General features: G+C 41.9%; 1 protein-coding gene across 15 annotated transcripts in view; it reads left to right on the top strand.

Annotated features, from left to right (window-relative positions):
- Positions 1 to 21,265, top strand: part of ELAVL4 (ELAV like RNA binding protein 4) — a 170,292-nt gene extending 149,027 nt beyond the window's left edge. For 11 of the 15 annotated variants that reach the window (XM_008265276.4, XM_008265279.4, XM_051857796.2 and 8 more), the window contains 4 exons: positions 11,919 to 12,072; positions 13,674 to 13,899; positions 15,541 to 15,579; positions 18,867 to 21,265. In XM_008265276.4, coding sequence (XP_008263498.1) covers positions 11,919 to 12,072; positions 13,674 to 13,899; positions 15,541 to 15,579; positions 18,867 to 19,236 — 789 coding nt within the window. In that variant the 3' untranslated portion in view covers positions 19,237 to 21,265. The remainder of the gene's footprint in view (positions 1 to 11,918; positions 12,073 to 13,673; positions 13,900 to 15,540; positions 15,580 to 18,866) is intronic. The other 4 variants (XM_051857797.2, XM_070078547.1, XM_008265274.4 and 1 more) reach the window with 2 other exon arrangements.
- Positions 21,266 to 22,916: the final 1,651 nt, after the last annotated feature.

The following is a 22,916-nucleotide window of genomic DNA, read 5'->3' as shown; positions in this document are numbered from 1 at the left end:
GCTCCAAGAGAGGTAAAACCCTACAGGGCCGGTGGTACTGCGGTTTTTAAGTACAATGTTGGGAAAGAAGAAAACTTGGCATTAGGTTTCAAGGCAGGAACAAAACCCATCAAAGGACCTGATTTGCAATCTTTTATCTTGTCTGTCTTGCTAATAATAAAACAAAAGGAGCCATCAGAAAGGTGGGATACTTAATTTGGTTTCCAGAAAACCTGGAAGAAAGCACCACCTCCTTGCAGTTCTCATGATAAGATTGGAAGCTTTCAAGGAGTGGGCAGGCCTGCACTTTTTACCTTGCTAAAGATTTTGCACCTTCAATTTCCACTGGGACCACCCTGCCTGCCTATTAAGCCATCTGACTCCTCACAGAGAGTGCCACAGATATGCAAGGACCGCCTCTACTCCAGTGGGATGGGGGCTAGCATGAGGTTGCAGAGGTTCCCAGTTAATGTTGTGTGGGAAGTGAGGAGCTGTGCACAGTTTGAGCAGGAAAAGGATGAGATGAAAGTCTTAGGAAGGCTCATCTGTCTGTGGTATGCTGCATGGAGTTTTTGACAAATGAAACCAGCAATTTGCAGGCTGTTGTGGTAGGTTTTTTGTCAGCCTTGGTTTTCATCAGCTCTATTAGGAGCTTTATTATGTATTTTAAGTGCAAGTCATGCTTATCTTTAAGTAATTTGAAATATACAGTCACGTCATGAAGGACAGTCATATCATGAAGGGACTTCAGCTGTTTCCAACCCAGTAGTATTGTCATTTTTATAAATTTCCTTCTCTCTTTTGTTACATGTTTATGAATGAGTTTGTGACTTATCTTTTTCTAATAATTAGATCAGTTACCCAAATGATAAAAATATGATCTTACATAAAAACATTTCCAGAACACAGCTCTGTGCAGACTGGAGGTATGGACAATTTCAGGATGAGGTGTGGGGTGAACGGCAAAAGAGATGCTTCTGCCACCCTGAGCAAACCCATCAAAGTTGGCGCCTAGTCAGGATGGGTGTGGAGAGATAGGAAAGGAACTGTATCACAAGGCAGCAGCCCAGTTCCAGGAGGAGCAGGACTAGAGAGGGGAAAGGTGCCTGAGTGGAGGCTTTTCAGAAGCTTTCTTGTGGCCTCTCTGTGTTGTGACGCTGCTTAACCATTTCTCCCTTTCTGCTTTATTCTTCTAACAGCACTAATGGTGCCTCCAGGGATCTTTCCACACTTAAGCTTTGCAGTTCCAGTTTTCCCCTCCTGCTTCTTTCTCTTGCCAGGGCTCATCCAGAGCCTCGATTCCCTCCCTCCCTCTGTTCCTGCCTCCTTCCGCCATCCACCTGCCTTGCTGAAGGCCTCCATTCTGCTGAGACATCTTTTCTTTTCATTCGGCATAAGCAATTATTTCTCATATCACTACTCTTAATGCTTCCTGGAGAGTTAGCAGATCATTTTTTGCTGACGGATATCACCCCACCCAGAAATGATAGGCTGCCTCCCTAAGTCTTGTTAATAATAAAAAGACATTTTCTGTCTTCCACGGCTGTGACTACAGTCAACACCCATGCAGAAGTGCCACCCTGCCAAGGTCAGCAGGAGCAGTTGGGTCACTAAATCCCCAAGGAGCCAAGAGAGGGTACCTGGCAACACTGGCAGAAAATGGAGACACATTTACCCCAGATGTACCAGCTGCCCTCTTTCTTGTGGCAGATTGTAGGTTAACTTCTTTTGAATGAATAATCTCCCATACGGGAAAAAGAATTGCAGAAATGGACATGCAGTTCCCATGTTCTCTAAGCAAAGTGAAATGGATACAATTCAAGTATCTTAAAGGTCATTCACAGTGTCCTTCGTCTGAGTTACAAAAGAAAATTGGGCAGATACAGGTAGGGAGGGCACAGATTGTCTGCAGTGCATGGAATGGGTCTGGGGGCTTTAGCTGTCCACAAGTATAAAAGAAGCCAACAGTGTGATGCGAGATGCTTTTATAAAAAAAAAAACATTAGCACACCCTTGGCTTTTTAGGAAAATTATGCACTCCAGATCACAGGAAACAGTGGTCCTCTCTTGTCCACTCAAGTCAACCCATCCCTGGTATTTTGTGTCCCAGCCGTGGCTCCACCTTTTAAGAAGATCTGATACTCTAAAGGTAATCCAAAACAAAGATGGTGAAGAGTGCTCTGTACCAAATATCGACCCCATGACAGATGCTTTTCCATTCTCTAGGAAAGAAAATCCTGCAGTTACCCTAAGGTATTAATACTATCCCACATTTCAGGAACCCAGAAGAAAACTTCTGAGTAGAATAGTTGCCTAGAGTAGTAGTGAGTCCTGATCATCAGAGAAATTCAATGGAGTCGTTAGAGATTATGTAGAAGGAATTCCTGTCCCAGAGTCGAGTCTTACTAAATGATCCTGAGGGTCCCGTCTAGCTCTGAGGTGCTGTAACTTTGTGTTGTTTCTGAGCCTAGAGCTGCTCTGTCCAGTGAAGTAGCCAGTGATCACATACGGCTGCTTGTGTTTGAATTTAAGTTAAGTAAAATTAAAGTTCCATGTCTTAGTAATACTAGGTGTGTTTGAAGTGCTCAATAGCCACATGTAGCTAATGGCTGCCATATTACACAGCATAGATATAGAACATTCTCCTGATCCCAGAAGGTTCGATTAGACAGTGCTGTCCTTGGACATCAGCAGCCTCGAGGATTAAAAAATCACTTCTCCAAGGTGATCATGCAGCCTCAGGGCAGGAAGGATATTCCACCAAAGATCATAGAGCACCATATCTTGCCTTCTCTGGTTTTGTGCATTCAAAAGAGCTCTGAGTTAAGATGAAGAGTCAAGTCCCAGCTCTGTCAAAAACTAGGGATGACTTTGGGTGACTTAATTTACTTCTCTGGACTTATTTCCTCTGCAGAATCATTCCTTCCAGCTCATAACAGTCTAACTAATAAAATATTATAGAATGATCTTTTCAGCTTGGTGAATTTCCAGGGAAAGTAGCAGTCTGTGCCAAAAACACGGTCTTATTTCACTGTCCATGTTAGTGTGGCCTAGTGGAAATATCCCAGAACTTGGAGTCATATTCAAGTTTGTCTCTTAGTTCAGCTATGTGACCTTGGGCAAGTACTTGATCTCACTGAGGCAAAGTTTCTGATCTGCAAAATCTAACTAATGATGTCTCACTTGTAGGTAATCATAGCTAATAGTGCTCAAGAGTTGCTGCCCAGAAGGAAGATGATGGTGAATAGGGTTATTCCTAAGGTGAAAATTACACAAGGAGAGGGGAGGACTTTTTCCCATCTACATGTTTCAGAGATGCGTGAGAGAGTAAAGAATGAGTCTGAGTTTTTCTAAGTCATGGGCAGCATATATGAAATGCTTTGTGAAGCAGAGGTGGGGAACATTCAGCCCACGGGCCAAATAAGGCCTATGAAATCATTTGGTCTGACCCTTCCAGTGCAACTACAGGTAGGACTTGAAATTCACTAAATCTATAGCAAACTAATTTTTAAGTTGATAATTTTGTATGGCCTGTGAATAATATTATAAATATCCAAATGGCCCTTGGCAGAAAAAAGGTTCCCACTTCCAAACTGTGGAGCATTCAGGTGGCCACAATAATCTTAGTCTTTCAAAAACTAAGAATAAGGAGTTGCAGTGTAGTGGAGATGAGTCTGGAGTCCTTAATCCAAGACCAGCTCCTACACTAACCAGGACGTGAAACCTTAGCATATCTCTCCCTTCTGGCAGCCACTAGACAGACATCAAGAACCTTATACTGAGTAAACCCCTTTAATAATCAGATGGAATTTTCAAAAATGTATTTATCTGAGGGAGAGAGAGAGCACTCCCATCTGCTAGTTTATTCCCCAAATATCATAATAGCTGGTGCTGGGCCAGGGCAAAGCCAGGAACTCGATCCAGGTCTCCCATGTGAGTGGCAGGAACCCAACTACTTAAGCCATCACTGCTGTCTCCCAGGATGCATGTTACGAAGCTGGAATTGGGAACAGAGCCAGGACTATAACCCAGGCACTCTGATATGGAATGCAGGCATCTCAACCAGTGGCTTAACCAACCCAGCAAATGCTTACCCCTTGGTGTACTTTATAAAACAAGTTTCAAGGAAACAAGAATCTATCACCACACTTTTTTTTCTTTAAAGGAAATATTTATCTGGTCTGCTGTATCCCAGATATTCTTGGATATGCTTTAACTCCATGTTTCCTTCTAGCTCCTTCTCCACATCAGAGTCGCTCCTGGAAAAAAAGCTTAAAAATATTGCCTAATGTATTTTTACATTTCTGTTCAATTCAGAGAGCATTTTTGAGCCCCTGACCTAATAAGGCTTTGTGACTAGGTATCACAAGGGGATCCGCAGAGGTCGCCAGAATGCTCAGACTAATAGGGCAGGTGAGATGTTTGCACAGATGGCTGTGAGGGGAGGCAGGGTGTGATAGATGATGTCATTGAAATGTGTATCTTCTGTGGAGTTCAAGCAGAGAGTAGTCATTTGTGCCTGGTAGCATGGAGGAGGTGACATTCAGGCTGGGCCTTGAAGGATAGGTGGGAGTTCATTTTGCCATGATGATGCATAAACAGCAAGAACAAAGACATGCCAATTGAAGCCTTCAGGACATATTCAGGAAACTGTGACCATGTTATTGCTGGAACGCCAGCACACGAGTGTAAGGTTAGCAGGAAATGAGCGTTTGGACCAGATTCCACAGGGTTTTGAGTGCCCAGGTAATGGTGTTAAAGAATCACTGAAGGTTTTTGATCAGGGGAAAGTGGCACACAATCAGAACTCATTGGAAACATTACCATCAGGTTTTACCCTGATAAAGCGAAAAGCATGTATCAGATGGCAGATAGGGGAAATAGAAAGAGTGGGACTACATAAGCAGGCACCTGTCCTGCCTCTGGGCAGGACAGCAGCCACAAGCACACAGATAAATGATGCTTACAATCAAAGTCATTGTTTCCAACAGCCAGCTGGTTTCTTTCTTCCCTTCTGCTTCTGGAGGTAGGATGGAGGTTCTTGGGAAGATTTGCTCCTAAGAAGGCCCTTGCAGCCTGAGAGTCTGTTCTCTGCTGCCACTCTCCTGGTCTCTTTGGAGTGAATGTTCCCCAGGGACCTGTCTGCTCTGGGGAGTTTGTATTCACTCAGAGAATAGGGTGTTAAAACAGATTGGGGAAAATCTGCAGCCTGATCTTTTGAAAGGGTTGCTTTATATGTGTGTCTTCTCTGCTAGACTAATTGTCCTACATGTCAGGGACTGTTGTATTCCTCTCCACACCCCTGGTGTCTAGCATAAGGCCTAATTACACAGCAGTTGTATCAAAGCTGCTGTTTGTTGTGCACTTACTGTGTGTGAGGCATTGTGCCTAAGAATCTTAACGTGCGTGTGCTTATTTAACCCTCCAACGGCTCTATCGGAGAGCTTCTAAACTATGTTGTTCAAGTAATACAGCTCATAAATTTAACGAACTTACCCCAGGTCACACAGCTAGTAAGGGATAAGGATTAACTGTTCCATCCAAGAGCAGGTGCTGCATTCCAGCTAACATGAAGATATAGAAGAACTTCTTTGAAGTGACCTGTCTGAAAATCCAGTTAGCTAATACTATAACTAGCTCCTGTCAGTGAGACCCGCAGGATAAAGGGTGATGAGGACAGGGAGGCTGTTCCTGGGTGTGGAGCTAGAATGGAAATAGGAGGAGGATGGAAGCTACAGAGGAGAAAGATCTGAACTTAGTCAAAGAAAGAACCTTCTAGCACTCAGTGATAACAAATCATAGTGTAGGATGCCTCCGGAGGTAGTGAGCTCTCTGCATTGCTTGGAAATGTGTAAGGTGGTTGTCCAGCTATCATGGGTCCTTCCCTGAATTCTTGAGACCACCTTCACACCACATCTGGGATAGTACTTTGTCCTGGGGTCATCGTAGTCACCCTGTGTCACCTTTATCTTCTCTTACCATGAAGCATGGTTGTAGAAATTAACAGTTTTGTAAATAGAATGCCTAGATTATGAAAACATCCAGTGAAAGATAAAGGCCATGTCACTGTAATCAAAAGGGGCCTAACAAATGACATCACTGTTTTCCACCCCCAAATTCTTAACCATCTGAGAGGTAAAAGAAATAAGAAAAGTGTATGGAATCTTCAGGTTGTCTTCATTATGGATTAAGGCCTGAGTGTGTTACATGGACAAAGTGGACTTCCTAACACTGACTCCTACACTTCAACAGACTGACATAACCTCTCAAAGGTGCTGTGGACCTCATTCTACACCTTACTCCCACCACCTGCGAACAGGGCCTGCCTCTATAGAACTTAGGGCCTGGAATGGACGCCTAGTCTTTCCGTTCCTTTATCCACTCTTCCTAGGTAGGTGGAGTGACTGCTATGAATGGAGGCTTCAGTAAAGGAAATGGGCATGTGAAGCTCCTGTGCTGCCGGCTTCCTGCCTGGGAGGCCGATGCCTTTTCTGAATTATGGCAGATCAGACAAGGGATAAGGTGTTGCTGCATGGTTCAGGAAACATTTTTTCCCAGGCTATGCTGTTCCTTCCACCCTGCCCAGCTTGAGCCTTGGCTACAAACAAAGGAGCCTGTGAATGCTATGTTGGAAGAGGCAGCACTTGCCCTGTTCCTGCTGCCCTCTGTGATGAGTAGCAATGCCTGCTTTACCCACCTTGGTGAGATCACTGAGAGCAGCATTAGGAACTTGCTTTGGAAGACGCAAAGTACTTTGTGGATGTGAAGCAGTGGGATTTGTGGGGATGTATTAGAGGAAACTCATGGCCATGCAGTGGTAAAAGATGATCCAGACTCCACAAGGGTATATAGGGTGACAGTGCTTCTACAAGCATTCATTGGTAGTGTTCCTGATGTTTGCCTGTTTGGTAAAATTGGAGAGTATGTCTTAGTGGGACCTAGATTTCCAAGCTGGGTCACAAAATTTATGACTCATCAAATGATATTATTTACTAAGTATCTACTAAGTTCTAGATATGTGGTAGACACATTAAATACAGTATCTCAATTCTTTACATTTACCCATCAAAAGAGAATTGCTCTCCTTTTTACCAGCAAAGAAATTGAAGCTTACTAAGATCAAATTATTTACCTAAGACCGCACAGCTAATGAGTACTAGAGCCCCACCCATAGTCAGGACAAATAAGCATTTTGTTACAGTGTTATCCTTATAGATGTGGAAGGGAGGCACTACAAACCACCAGGGATAAGGAGAGTTGAGGTGGTTGGAGGATTTTTATGTCTCCTGTCAAGATCATCTGTAAAGTCAGACATTCACAATCAGGTGCCTTTGGGCCACCCTTACCCAGAGACAGAAGAGGTATCTTTACTCCCAGCTCTTACCCTATTCCAGAACAGGAACAATGTTGGCCTAGAAATGCCAATCTTGTCTTCAGAGATTCTGGATGAATGAAATGAGCAGAATCCTGATGGTCTGAGGCACCAGGGAACTGGCTTCAGTGTCAGGAGTCCCAGGCTCTAACCACTGGCTTGGGAACAAGGATAGGGGATGAACAGGCAAATAATACCTGACCCTTTGTAGGAGTTGAAAGTTGGCAATTATATAGAAATATTTGAGCCTGATACCTATAGTCATTCCTTAATAATTTAATAACTATATGTGGATACTTGAAAATTTTGAATACTGGGATGAGCATTTGGATATTGAATGTAAGAAGGTCCTTTTCCTGTCATTTCTGCCCACACCTACCCTTATAGGTTTCCCAGACCAAGGACCAAGAGAGCAATGACTTAAGATTCCAAATAGAGGAGAGAAACTAAGCAGAAATTAGACATAGTCAACAATGAGTGAAGTGCTGCTTACCTTTGGGCTTTGTTGCTCTTCTTTGGTTGGAGTCTGTTTCTGGAGATCTTTTATAGAGATTCTTAATTTTTTAAAAGATTTATCTATGTATTCAAAAGTCAGAAATACAGGGAGGACTGAGGGAAGGGAGAGAGAGAGACACCTGCTGATTCACTCTCCAAATGACTGAAATGGCCAGGGCCAGACCAAGCTGAAGCCTAGAGCCTGGAACTCCATCCAGGTCTCCCACATGGATGACAGGGTACCACGTACTCAGGTCATCTTCCACTGCTTTCCCAGGTGCATTAACAGGGAGCTAGAACCAAAGTGGACCATCCTGGGGCTCAAACTGGTCCTCATATGAAATGTTAGCATCACAGGCAGCAGCTTAATACGCCATGTAAGAACACCAGTCCCTGTTGCAGTGATTCATGCTGACTAAAAATCTGCCTCTGTCAGAATCATCTTTGGGAGAATTAGTTTTGGTTGTGTCATTGACTTTCCAATACCAGCTCCTTTTCCCTAGCAGAGTCTGACCTTAGCTTGCTCCCGTCTTTATCCCATCTCTGGCTGTCCAGAATTAATGGGAATCAAGATCATTACTATCCACCGTGCATTTATTATTGGTGCCAGGCACTACACTAAGTCCTTGACTGTCAACACCTCATTTGTCCTCAGAAACGGAGGACTATTATCATGCCATCCTTCACTGACTCCCCCATCCTTGTCTTACAACTAGTCTCACTTCAACTCTGTTTTTTATAGCCCTTTTAACCCTTGATGTGTCTGTCCCTCTTCTGTGATTCAGTCACTCCCATACATGGCCCTGGCAGAGCATACATCTGTGGCACTGTGGAATAGGTCTGTGTGCTTACCCATCCATTCCCCCATTCAACTCATATGTATATGTATGTTGACTGTCGTCCCCATTGGATTTGGAGGTCCTTCAGCACAAGAGACTGTACATTTTCTTTTTTTCTTTTAAGATTTATTTTATTTACTTGAAAGAGTGACAGAGAAAGATGGGGAGAGAGACAGAGGGAGGGAAACATACTCCATCCAAGTGTATCTGATTTGTTCACTCTTCAAATGGCCACAATGGTCAGGGCTAGACCAGGCCCAAGCCAGGAGCCTGGAACTCCTTCTGGGTCTCCCACTTGGGGTCAGAGGCCTTCTGCTGCCTTACCAGGTGCAATAGCAGTGAACTGGATACTCATACTCACATATGGGATGCTGTTGTTGCAATCGGCAGCCTAACCTGGTGTGCCACAGCACGGGTCCCAAGACTGTGCCTTTTCTGGTCTCCCAAGAGACAGCACTGTAGATCTTTAGGAAATGTTTGCTGAGAGAAGGGGCTGTAAGTGATGTCTAGTCCTACAATAATCTCCTTTCAGTCCTTTCAAACCCAGACATTAGAAAATAGGAAACCTCTCTCCTTCTCTCTCTCTCTCTTTTTTTAAAAGAGTTATTTATTTATTTGAAAGGCAGAGTTACAAAGAAGCAGAGGCAAAGAGAAAGAGAGAGAGAAAGAGAGGTCTTCCATTCACTGGTTTACTCCCCAAATGGCTGCAATGGCTGGAACTGGGACAATCCGAAGCCAGGAGCCAGGAGCTTCTTCCAGGTCTCCCACACGGGTGCAGGGGCCCAAGCACTTCGGGTATCTTCTACTATTTTCCCAGGCCATAGAAGAGAGCTGGATTGGAAGTGGAGCAGCCAGCACTGGAAACGGCACCCATTTGGGATGCCAGCACTGCAGGTGGTGACTTTACCTGCTTTGCCACAGTACCGGCCCCTCCCCTTCTCTCTTAGTGGGAAAACAAAACTGTGATTCTGGTGCTTGACTATTAGTGTTAGTCATCCACATTAGTGAAGGAAGTTATAGTTAACCCCAGTGAGCCATTAATATCAGCATCATTTATCATGAGCTGTGGGTTTGTTTTTTTTTTTTTTTTTTCAGTAGATGTTGAGCACCCAGCAGGTGTTAGTCCTTGAGCTAGAGCCACAGAGATGAATAACACACACACACCACAAACTCAAGGAGATCAGGTTAAGTACTCAAAACAGGTTAAGTACTGCGGTTCATTGAGTGCCATGCTCGGGAGGTTTTTAGAAGGTGTTGAGGTCAGAGAAGGCTATCTAGATAATATGCGTTTGAGCTGAGCACTTAAGATGAGTAAGATTTGGACCAGAGCAAGGAGGTAGAAGAAGTTTTCCCTGTGGCAGATTGTGTTTTCAGGGAGCAGAAATGTCATTCAGATAATTAATGTGTCAGTGATTGGTAAGAGTGAGATAGGGGTGACCCTCATTACCATGCACATATCACTGTGATGTTTTTATTTCCATCTCCCTACTAGTCCCTCCTGCAGCCTGAAAGATCACTCTGCTGAGTTATAACCTGAAAGACTGTCCCTTAAAGCAAGGGTAGAACTTTCTGGGGGAGTGAAGCCCTGTCCAGAAAGTCATATGGGACTCTTGGTCCTTCAGCCCTCATGCCCAAAATGCACACTCAGGGACCTTCCATGTGAAGCCCCCTCTACCTCCCAGCCATATGCCGGAAAGGAGCCTACAGAGGCATCCCAGGTTGCCCAAGAGTTTCCAGAAGATGTAGACCTTATAGGTAGCTGCCTTGCTCCATCAGTAGGAGGCCAGCAAAGCAGATTAGTCACTCACATCATTTTATCTGTTGAGTCAACATCTATTTTTAGTTGTGGAACCCACAAAGGGACCTGGCATCTCTGTCACAGAAAGGGAGAGAGTGCCATGGTAAGGGGCCTGCTCATCTGTTATCCTCTTTCCTGGACCCGCTCTCTCCCCTGAAGGTCTGAGAAGCATGGTTCGCTTTGCTGTAGGAGATTTAGTTCTTAGTGTCAAAAGTCCATGTGTGATTCATTTTCCACACATGTGGGTGTGGACGCACTCTCACCCCTATTGTCTTAGCAGGTCCTATGAATCAGTTATATAGATTAAATAAAACTCAACTGAAGAATGCTCAGGCACATGGTCCCTCCCTGTGCAACATTGTCAGGTGTGTTCTGAGACGACTCTTTTCATCTATTCTGAGCCATAACTGCCCCCGAAATAGCTGTAGCAGCAAAGTGCTTTTGTTAGACTAGCTGTAAATTATATTTCAAATGTCTGATGTTGTTTTCTGTAAAAAAATAAATAAATAAGTAAATGAAAGTCTAAAATTAATGACTGCTGGGGTTTGCTTTGCTTATGTGTACTGCTACAGATTTGGCTTCTTGCAGATGGATTTTCAGATCTGTTTACACTTCTGTGTTAGCTTTTTTGAGGAAAAAAAAAGCAGTTGAGAGATCTGGGAGGACAAATTTATAAAGTCACATTTATTATAACCATTGATGAGGCTCTCTTCTCTCTCCCACTGCCCTTCCCCTCCCTCCCGTCCACTGTGCCCCCATTTTGTTTGTTGTGGTTTAATCTGCCCTGCCTCAATGTTAGAGGCAACTGATCCTTGCAGATGTGACCACAAGGTCACATATCCAGTTTTGCAAGCAGATGTTCATTCAGCCCCATTTCACCAGCACTTTGTCATTCAGCAAGAGCAGACCTTGCAGGAACAGATTGTAGCAACACAAAGGATAGGACATAAAGAATCTTGTAGAGAACCTGATGGCTTTTATATGTTCAACAAGGAGATGGGGGTAGGGAGGGTCGCCAGGAGAGAAATGTGCAGAGCAGAATTTTTTTTTTTTGGTTTATTCAAAGATTATTATGTGTTGGATACAGTAAATCATCTATACACCCACATCCAGGAGGGAAATCTTCAGAACTCCATGCGTGGGTAGTTCTGCATTTAACAGCTGCCATACAGTAGCTATTTTGTTCTGCACTTAGAGACCCTTATCTGTACATTTGTTTTAAGTTATCGTCAACTCTCCTTTTGTTCCTCTATTGCTGTTCTCCTGGTTCTCATTACTATTACAAGAGTAGCTAAAAATCTGAACCACCGAATGATTTAGACTGACACTGTGAATTGTAATGATAGACAAGGGGCTGTCATCCTGGTTGTTGACTCAGTCTGTACTCTGAAGGTGATTACCTGTAATGGATTTAGCTCTTCTTGCCTTTCCATAGGTCTCATATGCCCGCCCAAGTTCTGCCTCAATCAGGGATGCTAACCTCTATGTTAGCGGCCTTCCCAAAACCATGACCCAGAAGGAACTGGAGCAGCTTTTCTCGCAATATGGCCGCATCATCACCTCACGAATCCTGGTTGATCAAGTCACAGGTTAAGTGTTTCTTTGTAATTTATTTCCTTGTGTCTCAATGTCATCAGCCAGTGCCCTATTCCCATGTTCCCCATAGGAGCAAACTAATGAGTGGTAAAGATAAAGGAGGTGGGTCGTGAATAGGCAGTAATCTGACTTGAGAGAACAGCTTCTTACCAGTCAATGGCCCACATTTAAAATGGGCCATCTTGGGAGGTAGAAGTTCCCCATCGTGGGAACTGTTCCAGCAGCAGCTAAACTGCTTGGCAGGGTTGTAAAGAGGATCTGGGCAACTGACTAAGAGTGGGACTGTGTGACCTTCAAAATCTCTTTCAGCTCTCAACCAGTAATGTTACTGCTGCACGTGAGAGGAACCTGCATGTATAGCTTAAGCTCCAATTCATAGCATTCTAGACTTAGAAGGAACTTTCACCTGCTTCATGTCACAGATAAGAAAACAGATCTGAAGAGGGAGTTTCTGACTTCCCACCAGGTAGCTAGTAGCAGTGCGGGAGTTATGAACCCCAGATCTCCAGATCCTACTGTGGTTCTTTGTCCATAATAAAGAAAGATAACCACTAGCTCTCAATAAGAATTGAAAGGTACCCTGGATTGCATTTTGCATGACAAGGTGTTTTGCCTACTCTGAATTTGAACTCACTACCTCAGAGTAGTTTAGTATGTGTTTAGTATGTGTTTGTCACTTGGTTACTATGATAGACCCTCACCGAAGTTAGCTCTGCCACCACAGACACCGTGCCGAGGGACAGTGACTACCAAAGATGAAGTAGGCACAGTCCATTGCCATACAAGACAGTGACAAGTGCCTGCTAGGGTCTGCCCAGTGCCCCCTGAGAGCTCAGGAGAAGACATGCCATACCTGATGGGGATTGTTGGGAAGGCTCCTTTTTTGGGTACAATGTCTGAACAGGGGTTTGGAGGATGGCTTGAAGTTATCAGGCAGAATTCTAGATCAAAGGACAGTGTATCCTGAGGTATGGAGCCAAGGAAGAACATAATTGTTCAATGAATGTCAGGCAATTTAGGATGACTTGTGTGAGGCTCACTAAGCGATTTGGAGCCAGAGTTCCAGGGGCATTGAATGCTGTGTCAAAAAATCTGAACTATATCTGTATACAACATGGAGTCATAGAAGGGTATTTTGTGAGCATTCTTTGTTTGTAATTCTATTTGGAACAGGGGGTGGGGACAGGCAGCAAACAATAGGTATGCTGCATAGATGCAAAGTTTGAAAAGTACAAAAGAGGTCAGATGATGTTTTTAAAATGGTGTTTATGTGGTTAGAGTTTGCTTTACAGATAGATAACCTAATCACTAGGTATGCAGGACACTTTGGAGGACTAGTAGAAACTGGATGGTGGACTAAAAACTGAATTGTGGGAACTCCAGGGAGATGAGGACTAAGCTAGGCCAGTGGTAGAGGACCAGGGGAGCAGGGGGTGGCAGGGAACAGTAAGAGCAGTTCTTACCTATCAAAGAGCAGACCCACAACTGGGCTGACTCCTCACTGAATGTCCATGGGGCCCCACCCTTCTGTTCACAGAGATGGTTACCAGTTTGGTTTGTTCACTTTAGACAAAGTCTCTTTCTCTTTCCTCAGGAGTGTCTAGAGGGGTGGGATTCATCCGTTTTGATAAGAGAATTGAAGCAGAAGAAGCCATCAAAGGGCTGAATGGCCAGAAGCCCAGCGGTGCTACAGAACCGATTACTGTGAAGTTTGCCAACAACCCCAGCCAGAAGTCCAGCCAGGCCCTGCTCTCCCAGCTGTACCAGTCTCCCAACCGGCGCTACCCAGGCCCACTTCACCATCAGGCCCAGAGGTTCAGGTAGGCATGCCCACAGAGGAAGGAGCTCTGCTACACTGGTACAGAGCAGAGTAACAGCCAGGGAAGCCGATGGCCCTGAAGGACAGGACAAGGCTAAAGGCCTATGCCTCCAAGAATCACTGTGCAAAACTCCTCCCCAGACCTCAGTTTCTGTTCCTGTGAAATGAGCTGATTGGACCAAGTGCACTTCCAAGCCCCCTTCCAACTTAGCAACTGTGAATGTGTGGTTACTTCAGAATCTTTGGCAGAAACAAGATATCTCTGCCTTTAAGGAAATAAGAAGGTTCAGTTTCCATTAGTTAATCACAGATAAGTGACCCTATTCAGCAGCTTAGACAAAAGGCTGGACAGTGGCTTTTAATGAAGTCCAAGAGTAAACCAGGAGGCAGATCTTTGCCAGTGGGAGTGGTTGTTCCTGTCTTCTTTTTCCTGGGCAGATAACTGTTGGGTTCAGGACAGGAAACTCTCTTTTCTGTTAACTTTACTCCATAAAGGCAGGGGACTGTGGGAAGACAGGAGGAAGATTCTGTCCTAGCCTTATTATTAGTGTTTCCTTTGGTACCCAAGCCTCAGGAAGCCCTTGGCGCTGTGGAGCATTTCCTTTCTCCTGGGATGTTTCTGAAAGGCAGGTGTCTCTCCAGGAAGGCAGCATGACCTTGACCAGCCTGTATTGTGCAACAGATAATATTCCTAACCTACTCATAAGGAATTCTAAGTAATAATTTTATTCCACCCACATGCCAGCTCCTCTTTAGTGAAAGGATTTTTCCCCTTGTCACACTACACATGGGAGAATAGTAAGTCCTATCTGCAATGGTGCTGTCCATCTGGTCTCAATAAGGAGAAAAAACAACCTCCTGAGTGTCCTACCAAGCCCCTTGAATTTGAAATGGTTAATGACTTCAGGAAGAGTCTGGGGCACCTAATTTTTGTTTTGTGTGAGAGCACATGCAGTATTTATGTAAAAAGCCTCTCCAGCAGCCTTCTAATGGTGGAAACTATGGTTACTACTGCCCCATGGTGTGAGTAGCCTGTCCCCACGTAAGGGACTGATTGTGAGGAAGATTATAACACAATGGCAGTTTGCTGGGAGGTGCTTTGGGGCTGTAATCAATAAGCTAATTTTTTTTAAATCTTCACCCAAAAACTCCCCTTGTCACCTAAATTTGTATATGGTAAGAAGATTTAGTTGACATATCCAGGCTCAATGAAAAGATCTGTTCTGATGCCTATTGTGTGCATATGTATTGTTAATCTGGACAGCGAACTTTATTCACAAGTCTAATTATAGTAAAAGGTGAACAATTTAAGAAACCACTGCCCCACTCAACAGTTTCACACACAATATAAAATCGAATCCACACAAATGTTCTGAGAGGTGGGGGGAGTGGGATTAATTCAGACCTTGAAAGAAAAGGAGATTTATTAGACACTTGCTTTAAATTCTAGCATTGACCTGAACATGAATTACTTGCAGTTGGAAGCAGGAAACGGGAAAACTATCAGTGGATAGACTCCTAAGCAGTGGGGAAAGTTGTTGAGCTTTTCTTCTTTGAAAATGGAGCATTCTTATTAATAGTTCCATTGAGCGATCTTGCCATCTGTGAGGCATTAACCCAGAGACCCTCCTTCTCTTTGCAGGCTGGACAATTTGCTTAATATGGCCTATGGCGTAAAGAGGTAATTAAAACTCCACAGATTGCCAGATGTCCGTGTTGGCACAGACTGGGGCTAGATTTTTTTTTTAATTCACTAACTTTACTTTTTTTAAAAATTCTTCCTTTTTCTTCCACCAGCATGTCAAATTCTTAATTTTAATTTCAGACCTCAGTTGGTTTTGTTTCTTTTAGGGCACACAAAATGTATTTGTGTGTTTCACTTTTTCTTTTATTTGCAGGTGGGCTTCTCCTATGGTTCAGGTGCCACAGCTACCAAGCCCTTGATGATCTGGTCCTCTGAATGGCTTCCCTAAGGGAGAAGGCTTCTATTCTTTGCTGGCTAATCTTGCACAGTTGCAGAGCAACTGTTTTGCATTAGCAATGCCAAGATTCAGTTAAGAGGGCAGATTCTAGCAAATCAAAATTAGAACATTTTGCTAATCATGTTTGACAATCTTATGATTTTCTGTGGAAAAATTAGATTTTGGATTACCAGCCCTAGCCAAGGCATGATAAACGTGTGAATGACTTTCTGACTCCAGTCCCCACCTCAGTGTACATTTCAGAGCACATCCTGAGAATGAAGTGTATCTGTGTGCACCTCAACCAGGGGTTCTTTTTGTTACAGGTTTTAACAGTTACTATAAATCCTCCCTTGGTTATATATGTATGTGTGTTTTAAACTTGCTGTTTCTTTTATTTAAAGCTTTCTGTGGGGATGGGGGCTCAAACAGGGTCAAGGTTTGAGGGATTTCTGAATGCAGTCGAGGGGTATTCCAGACCCAAAGTGAAATCTGAAACTCGGGAAGTTGAGTGTGTTATGTCTCTGTGACCATGAGATTCCCATATGTGCTTTTGATAAGCGCCACTGCACTGCTAGGGACGTAGTGTCTTCATCATCTTGCTCAGTCGAGCTGCACACTTTAATTCCCCTTCCTACAGTCAAGGGAACGAGATATGGTCTTTAATAGTCTGCATCATACTCCCTATTTTAGGCAATTTTTTTTTGCCACTTGGCCATGCATGGTAAGTACCTAGACTCTGAAAACTGGTGCACCATGGATGGAGTCACTTGACTGCAGACTTCAGTACCAGAGTGCCAGCCTCTCTGATTTCAATCTCAGCACCAGTGAGGACAACTGTGAATTATCTGCACATCTAACACATTGCTTGCCTATTCTCAGGCATTTTACATCTTTGCTATCTCCGTCCCATCCCTTCACTCCTTTCTGACTTTAATGAGGTAGCACCAAATATTATGAAAACAGTGATATGTATAACATAGATGAGACTAGGGAGGACACAGCTGCCCTTTCCTCCAGTGCCCTACCCAGAGTAGACATCACTAGTTGATAACAGCATTCTCTTTTCCTATTGAAACCAGATTTGGATCTAGAATCTTTCCTACCAAAGTGCTCCAGGTAGCATCACCAATGAGGGGAGGCTCTTCTTGAAACCTCTTTGCCAACCCTGACTTTGACCTTACAACAAATAATTAACAGTTCTCTGTGTATAAACTGAAAAGGATTAATTCATCCAGTTGAGGGAGAGAAGATGGAGAAGACAGTCTTTAGAAATAGAAAATAGCAATTATATGTGGATTTACTCTTCTAAGAATCTGTACTGATTTTGGAGGTGTTGGGGCGGGGGTTGTCTTATATGTTTCTCAGCAAAAAGAAAGACTGACTTAGTGAATAACTGCAAAAATAATGTCTGTTGAGTTATTATATTTAGAACATTTCAGCATCCACTTGTCCAAATTCTAGTTAGATATAGAACTATCATTTAATAGGACTCTTAAATCTCCAAAAATATTTCCTTGTTTTTAAGAACATTTCTAGCTCATATTTTACCCCATGACTTTCCTAAGTTTTTCCTTCCTTTCCTTCTCCCACCCCCACCCTCCCAAAAACCCAATCAAATGAAAGCAACCCATAGTCAATGTATTGGACTGAAATCTATGTATAAGTTTGGTATGAAAAAAATTAACAAATAGTGTTCTGCTATAAGGCACTGCTAATTTGATTGTTTCATCAATGTATTCATCACAAATCACATGTGCATCTATTTTTATCAGACACTGAGTAGAATCTCAAGAGTTTTTTTCTTTTCAAGATTACACAAAAACCGAAAAGATTTCTAAGCTTAAAACAAAAGTAGTTGTTACATGGCAAGTAAGAGTTTTATGCCTTTCTAATGTATGGAGATTCAAGATGTATAAGTGTATAAACCACTTTAAATCTTGCTCCACTGATTTTTAGAAATGAATTCCAGATAATATAGTATCAAGGAATGACACATCTTTATTTTAGAGATTTATTTATTAATTTGAATGACAGAGTTACAGAGAGACAGAGGCAGAGCCAGAGAGAGGTCTTTCATCTGCTATTTCACTCCCCAAATAGTTCACTCCCCAAGTGGCTGCAACAGTTGGAGCTGGGCTAATCTGAAGCCAGGAGCCAGGAGCTTATTCCGGGTCTCCCACTTGGGCCATCTTCCACTTCTTTCCCAGGCCATAGCAGAGAGCTTGATCAGAAGTGGAGCAGCCAGGCCTCAAACCAGTGCCCATATGGGATGCCAGCATTTCAGGCATCGGCTTTACCCACTATACCATAGTGCCAGCTCCTGAATAATACATCTTTATTATTATCGCTCAAGTGTTTTGGGAGAACCCTTTTTGAATAAATGCTACGTGAAGCATGAGCCACCCATCTAATTAATAACATGACAAATCTGTTCATTCTCACATATCTCCACCCTCAGTAATAATGAAATCTTTGATAAGCGTAGGTCAAAGATGGTAGAATTGAGCCCATCTAAGGGCCATCTTCTAACCTGTCTTTTAAAAAAAGAAGAGTACAATTTCCCAAACACTGACATCAACCAGCTATTCACTTATTCAATCAATAAAAATTTGTTGAGTGTTTTCTGTGTGTCACTATGTCAATGAGATTCCCATATATGCTCCATTGAATAAGTAAATAGAACAATAAAATGAATGAAATGGAACCCCTTCCCCTCAGAGCTCTTGGTCTATTGTAGTTAGAGTCAGGGTGAGATTCCCCCATAAGCATTTACGATTAGAAGAGTGAGATAGAGTCTTACTCTGGAAGCTTTGGGAATCTCTCATAGTTGTTAGTTTCTTTTGGGATGTCCATGCCTCAGTCATTAAGCTATTGCAATCAGAAGAAATGCCACAGACATTAGTTTTTGCATTTTGGTTTTTAAACCCCAAAGACTCTCCTACACTCACTCACCCAGCCCTCTGCCCCGTGTCTGTCTGTGCACCTGTGTGTTATCCATGGTCAGACTGATGTCTGGACCAGTCCCCCCTTCTGCTTGTCCCCCCAGGTTCTCCCCGATCACCATTGATGGAATGACAAGCCTTGTGGGAATGAACATCCCTGGCCACACTGGAACAGGCTGGTGCATCTTTGTCTACAACCTGTCCCCCGATTCTGACGAGAGTGTCCTCTGGCAGCTCTTTGGCCCCTTCGGTGCAGTGAATAATGTCAAGGTCATCCGTGACTTCAACACCAACAAGTGCAAGGGATTCGGCTTTGTCACCATGACCAACTATGATGAGGCAGCCATGGCCATCGCCAGCCTGAACGGGTATCGCCTGGGAGACAGAGTGTTGCAAGTTTCCTTTAAAACCAACAAAGCTCACAAATCCTGAATTTCCCATCCTTACTTATTAACACATATATATAGAAATATATACGAACAAAACACATGCGCGCACACACACATACACAAAAGAGAGAGAAACAAACTTTTCAAGGCTTATATTCAACCATGGACTTTATAAGCCAGTGTTGCCTAAGTATTAAAACATTGGATTATCCTGAGATGTACCAGGAAAGGATTTTATAATGCTTAGAAAAAAAGAAAAAAAAAAAAACCTTTGATGCATTGAATGTTCTTTCATAGCTGTCGTTGTTGAATATAATATACATAGATAGCGATGGGCAGGGATTTTTACCCAGCCAGCTAACTTTACTACCTTCCTTGAAGGTGGGTCTTTTTAAGATGACCATTCGCTCATTTGAAGAAGAAAAACAAAAAACAAAAAAAATAAATAAATAAAAACAATTTTTACAAAGCAATGGGATTCAAAGAAAGAAAAAAAATGATTTTTCTTTTTTGTCCAAATGTCAATCCAATCAGATTGGTAAAAACCCCCACACAAATTAAAGAGGAATAATAAAAAATGCAAAAATGAAAAAAAACTTTTGCAAATTTTTTTATTTTTCCTTTTTTCTTTTATATCATGTGAACTAAAACAGTCTTCTGTTAGGGGATAGGGGCAAGGGGGATACCTGATGACATTAACAATTTAATAACATTAACATTGTTGCCAAAGAGGTGGTCTCTTTGCTGAAAATGGGTTTCAAGAAAAATCTATTTTTATAAAATATAAAGAATTTTTACAAGAGAATCTGGATTTGAGAAAAAAATATTTTGACTGGCTAATTTAGGGGAAATTGACAACTTTGTCACGTTCATACTGCACTGGTAACTTTTTAGAGATCAAGATGTGTGTTTTAAACTGGATTCGTAGACTGTTTTTTGAAGGATGGGCTATAAACAGATGATCTTCATATCTTTTCATAGCATGTAATAATAATTAAAAGAAACAATTATTAATTACTAGGGGAAAGGAGTGTTCATTCTACCCAGGGTACCACAGTTCCCCACAGTCAAAACCCAAAAGCAAGGAGATGAGTTGAAAGACAGTTTTTCTTTAAGTCATCAGTATGGGATGTCAACAGAACAAAAATTAAAAAGATTAATTTTCCTTTTGATCTAAAACTTCCTTAGTTTGAGCAGTAGGTGCTACGAAATTATTTACATATCTTAGTATCATAGTTAAATGTAATGTGTTTAGGAGAGGAAAACAAAAGATACATTTGCTTTAAATCCATTAAGGAATTTTCAAATTCACTTTGTAGCCCATGCTGATAGAATTGGGCTGTGTTGGTACATTTGAAACACTGTTTATGTTGCTTGAAACACTTATTTATTTAATCGCCGATGTGATGATGCCTATGGCCGAGATCAAATATAGCTAGATTGGCTAGACTACTTATTTGTTTACTTAAACTATGGGAAGAAGCATATTATTGTGTCATTCTGTTGTGTGTGTATGTGTATATACAATATAAATATATATATATAAAGTTATTTTTTCTTTGGGTTAATTTATTATAAGTTGTAACACTTGGCTAGTTTTGTTTGTATATGTCTTAAAATGTTTTCTTATGATATTTAAGTGACAGTTAAAGAGGTATCAAGGTAACTTGTGTAGAACTATTGTTTGATATATTGTCATGTTTGTTGTGAATTTTTTTTCTTACTGCACAGTAGAAAAATAAAAACAACTGGGTCTTTATTTTAATGTAATTCAGATTGGGGAAAACAAAACAGAGCTAAGGGAACAAAATGACTGAGGGAGCACTCTCCCACGTCCAGTGCACTGATCATTTTAGTATGTTTGTGCTTTGTACGGTTATATATTTAAGACAAAAAACAAAACAAAAAAAATAAAAGAGTTCATGCTCTTCCCTGGGTAATAGAAACAGTTACTCGCTATGCATAATCTAGTTGATAGTTAAATTTGCTATTGCTTTTCTTGTCTTGTTATATAAAATCTTTTCAATACAAGTTTAGTCTTAATGGTAATAAAACGTTATGGTTATTTATAACTTGTGCTTATTTTGTGCATTTTTTCCCATGCTGAACCCACTAAGTGCATGTAGACAGGACTGTTGTTTTCACACTGAAGAGGCAAGCATTGTAGTAGTCGTCGTCGTGGTAGACAGATAATGAAAACCAAGGCTGCATCATAGATTCCTCCTTTAAATTTTTTTTCTATTTTTTTTTTCCTCTTTTTGGTTTTGGAAAAAAAAACACCAGATTTCAGTTCAGAGAACACTCGTTCAACATTCAGGGAAACCTTTTTACATCACCTGCTATGAATGAACGCAGTTTGCTAGCAAAATTTTGATGCATTTGCTAAGCATTAGTGGGAAAGGCATGCCAAAATCTCTTCTCTATAATGTGTTCAATCTTGGGGGGAAAAAAAAGGAAAAAAAAAATATTAGGACCAGGCAGTTGTATACTTTAGTTACAATGAATGACTTCATGTTAATCTTGCTAGTTTAGATGATTTCTGAGGGAAAGTATTGTGAATGTTTTTTTTCATAATCTTGTTGTGTTTGAATTATTTGTACTTTATCTGTCCAGACAATAAATGAAAGTGTGTAGAATGAATGTGAGCTTCCCAAATTTTTAAATGTGTTCATTCATACTTTTTTCTATAACATCTTCAGATTTCCCCCATATTTTTATCACTAAACCAGAAAAGCAAAGGTGTAGGAAAATTCTGTTTTGCATCTTAGCCCAGTCTCTCAAAATGAACTCAGTTTTTAGAAGCCTTCGTCCCAATCCATGCTACTAAAAGTGTGGTCCCCACAGTAGTATCAGCATCATCTGGGAGCATGTTAGAAATGCAGAATCTAGGGCTGCATTTAACCAGATCCCCAGGTGAAGAATCACTGGTAGTTTAAGGTTTGAGGAGTACTGCCCTGGTTGGCAAGCCAGAACACTTGGCATTGCATTTCACATGCTGACACATTAGTGTCAGTTATTCATGAGCTCACCCACAGCTTGTTCAGGGGACAAGCATTCACCATTTGCAGAATATCTCTTCTGCATCAGGCAGGCTGTGCAGTGTCCTCTACATTCTCTCACTTGACCCTCTCAGCAATCCAGGAGGAAGGCGTGCAAAGCATTATCTTCATTTCACAGATGACAAGACTGAGTGACTTGAAACAGCCAGCAACTTCTAGCTGGGTTTTGATTCTGAATCTGATTCTATTGCCCAAAGCTGCAGCATTGAGATGGGCAGAACTTGGGCAATATTGAGGAAGCAGACCATTTGTATTGAAAGTGACTGCTAAACAAGAAAGGTCACCTTTTTATTTTAGCACTTATTTGTGTTCACAACTTGACTTTCTTAGCTTTGAATAAAAACCCTTTAACCAAGGACATGTTCATACAGTATATAAAAAGCGTGATTTAAACACAACCTACAGAAAACAGCCTACATTATCACAAAGTCACATTAAAATATGCCCTGAACTTTACAGATGAACTTCTAAGTGATGTCCTGATAGGATCATTCATTGATGATCTATTGCCTGTCTTTCATTTTCTCACTAATTGAAAATTCATACATGCCCTATAAAACATCACCATCCATAAACTGACACATCAAAAAGAAATGCCTCCGCTGAGCCAGATGGGCAAATGGTCAGATTCTTTTCCATTTCTCATTAACCCCTTTTTTTTTTA

Source organism: Oryctolagus cuniculus, chromosome 7, assembly GCF_964237555.1.
Source record: "Oryctolagus cuniculus chromosome 7, mOryCun1.1, whole genome shotgun sequence".
Classification (NCBI taxonomy): Eukaryota; Metazoa; Chordata; class Mammalia; order Lagomorpha; family Leporidae; genus Oryctolagus; species Oryctolagus cuniculus.
Note: the sequence above shows the minus strand (reverse complement) of the source record. Positions and strands in the feature narration are given on the sequence as shown.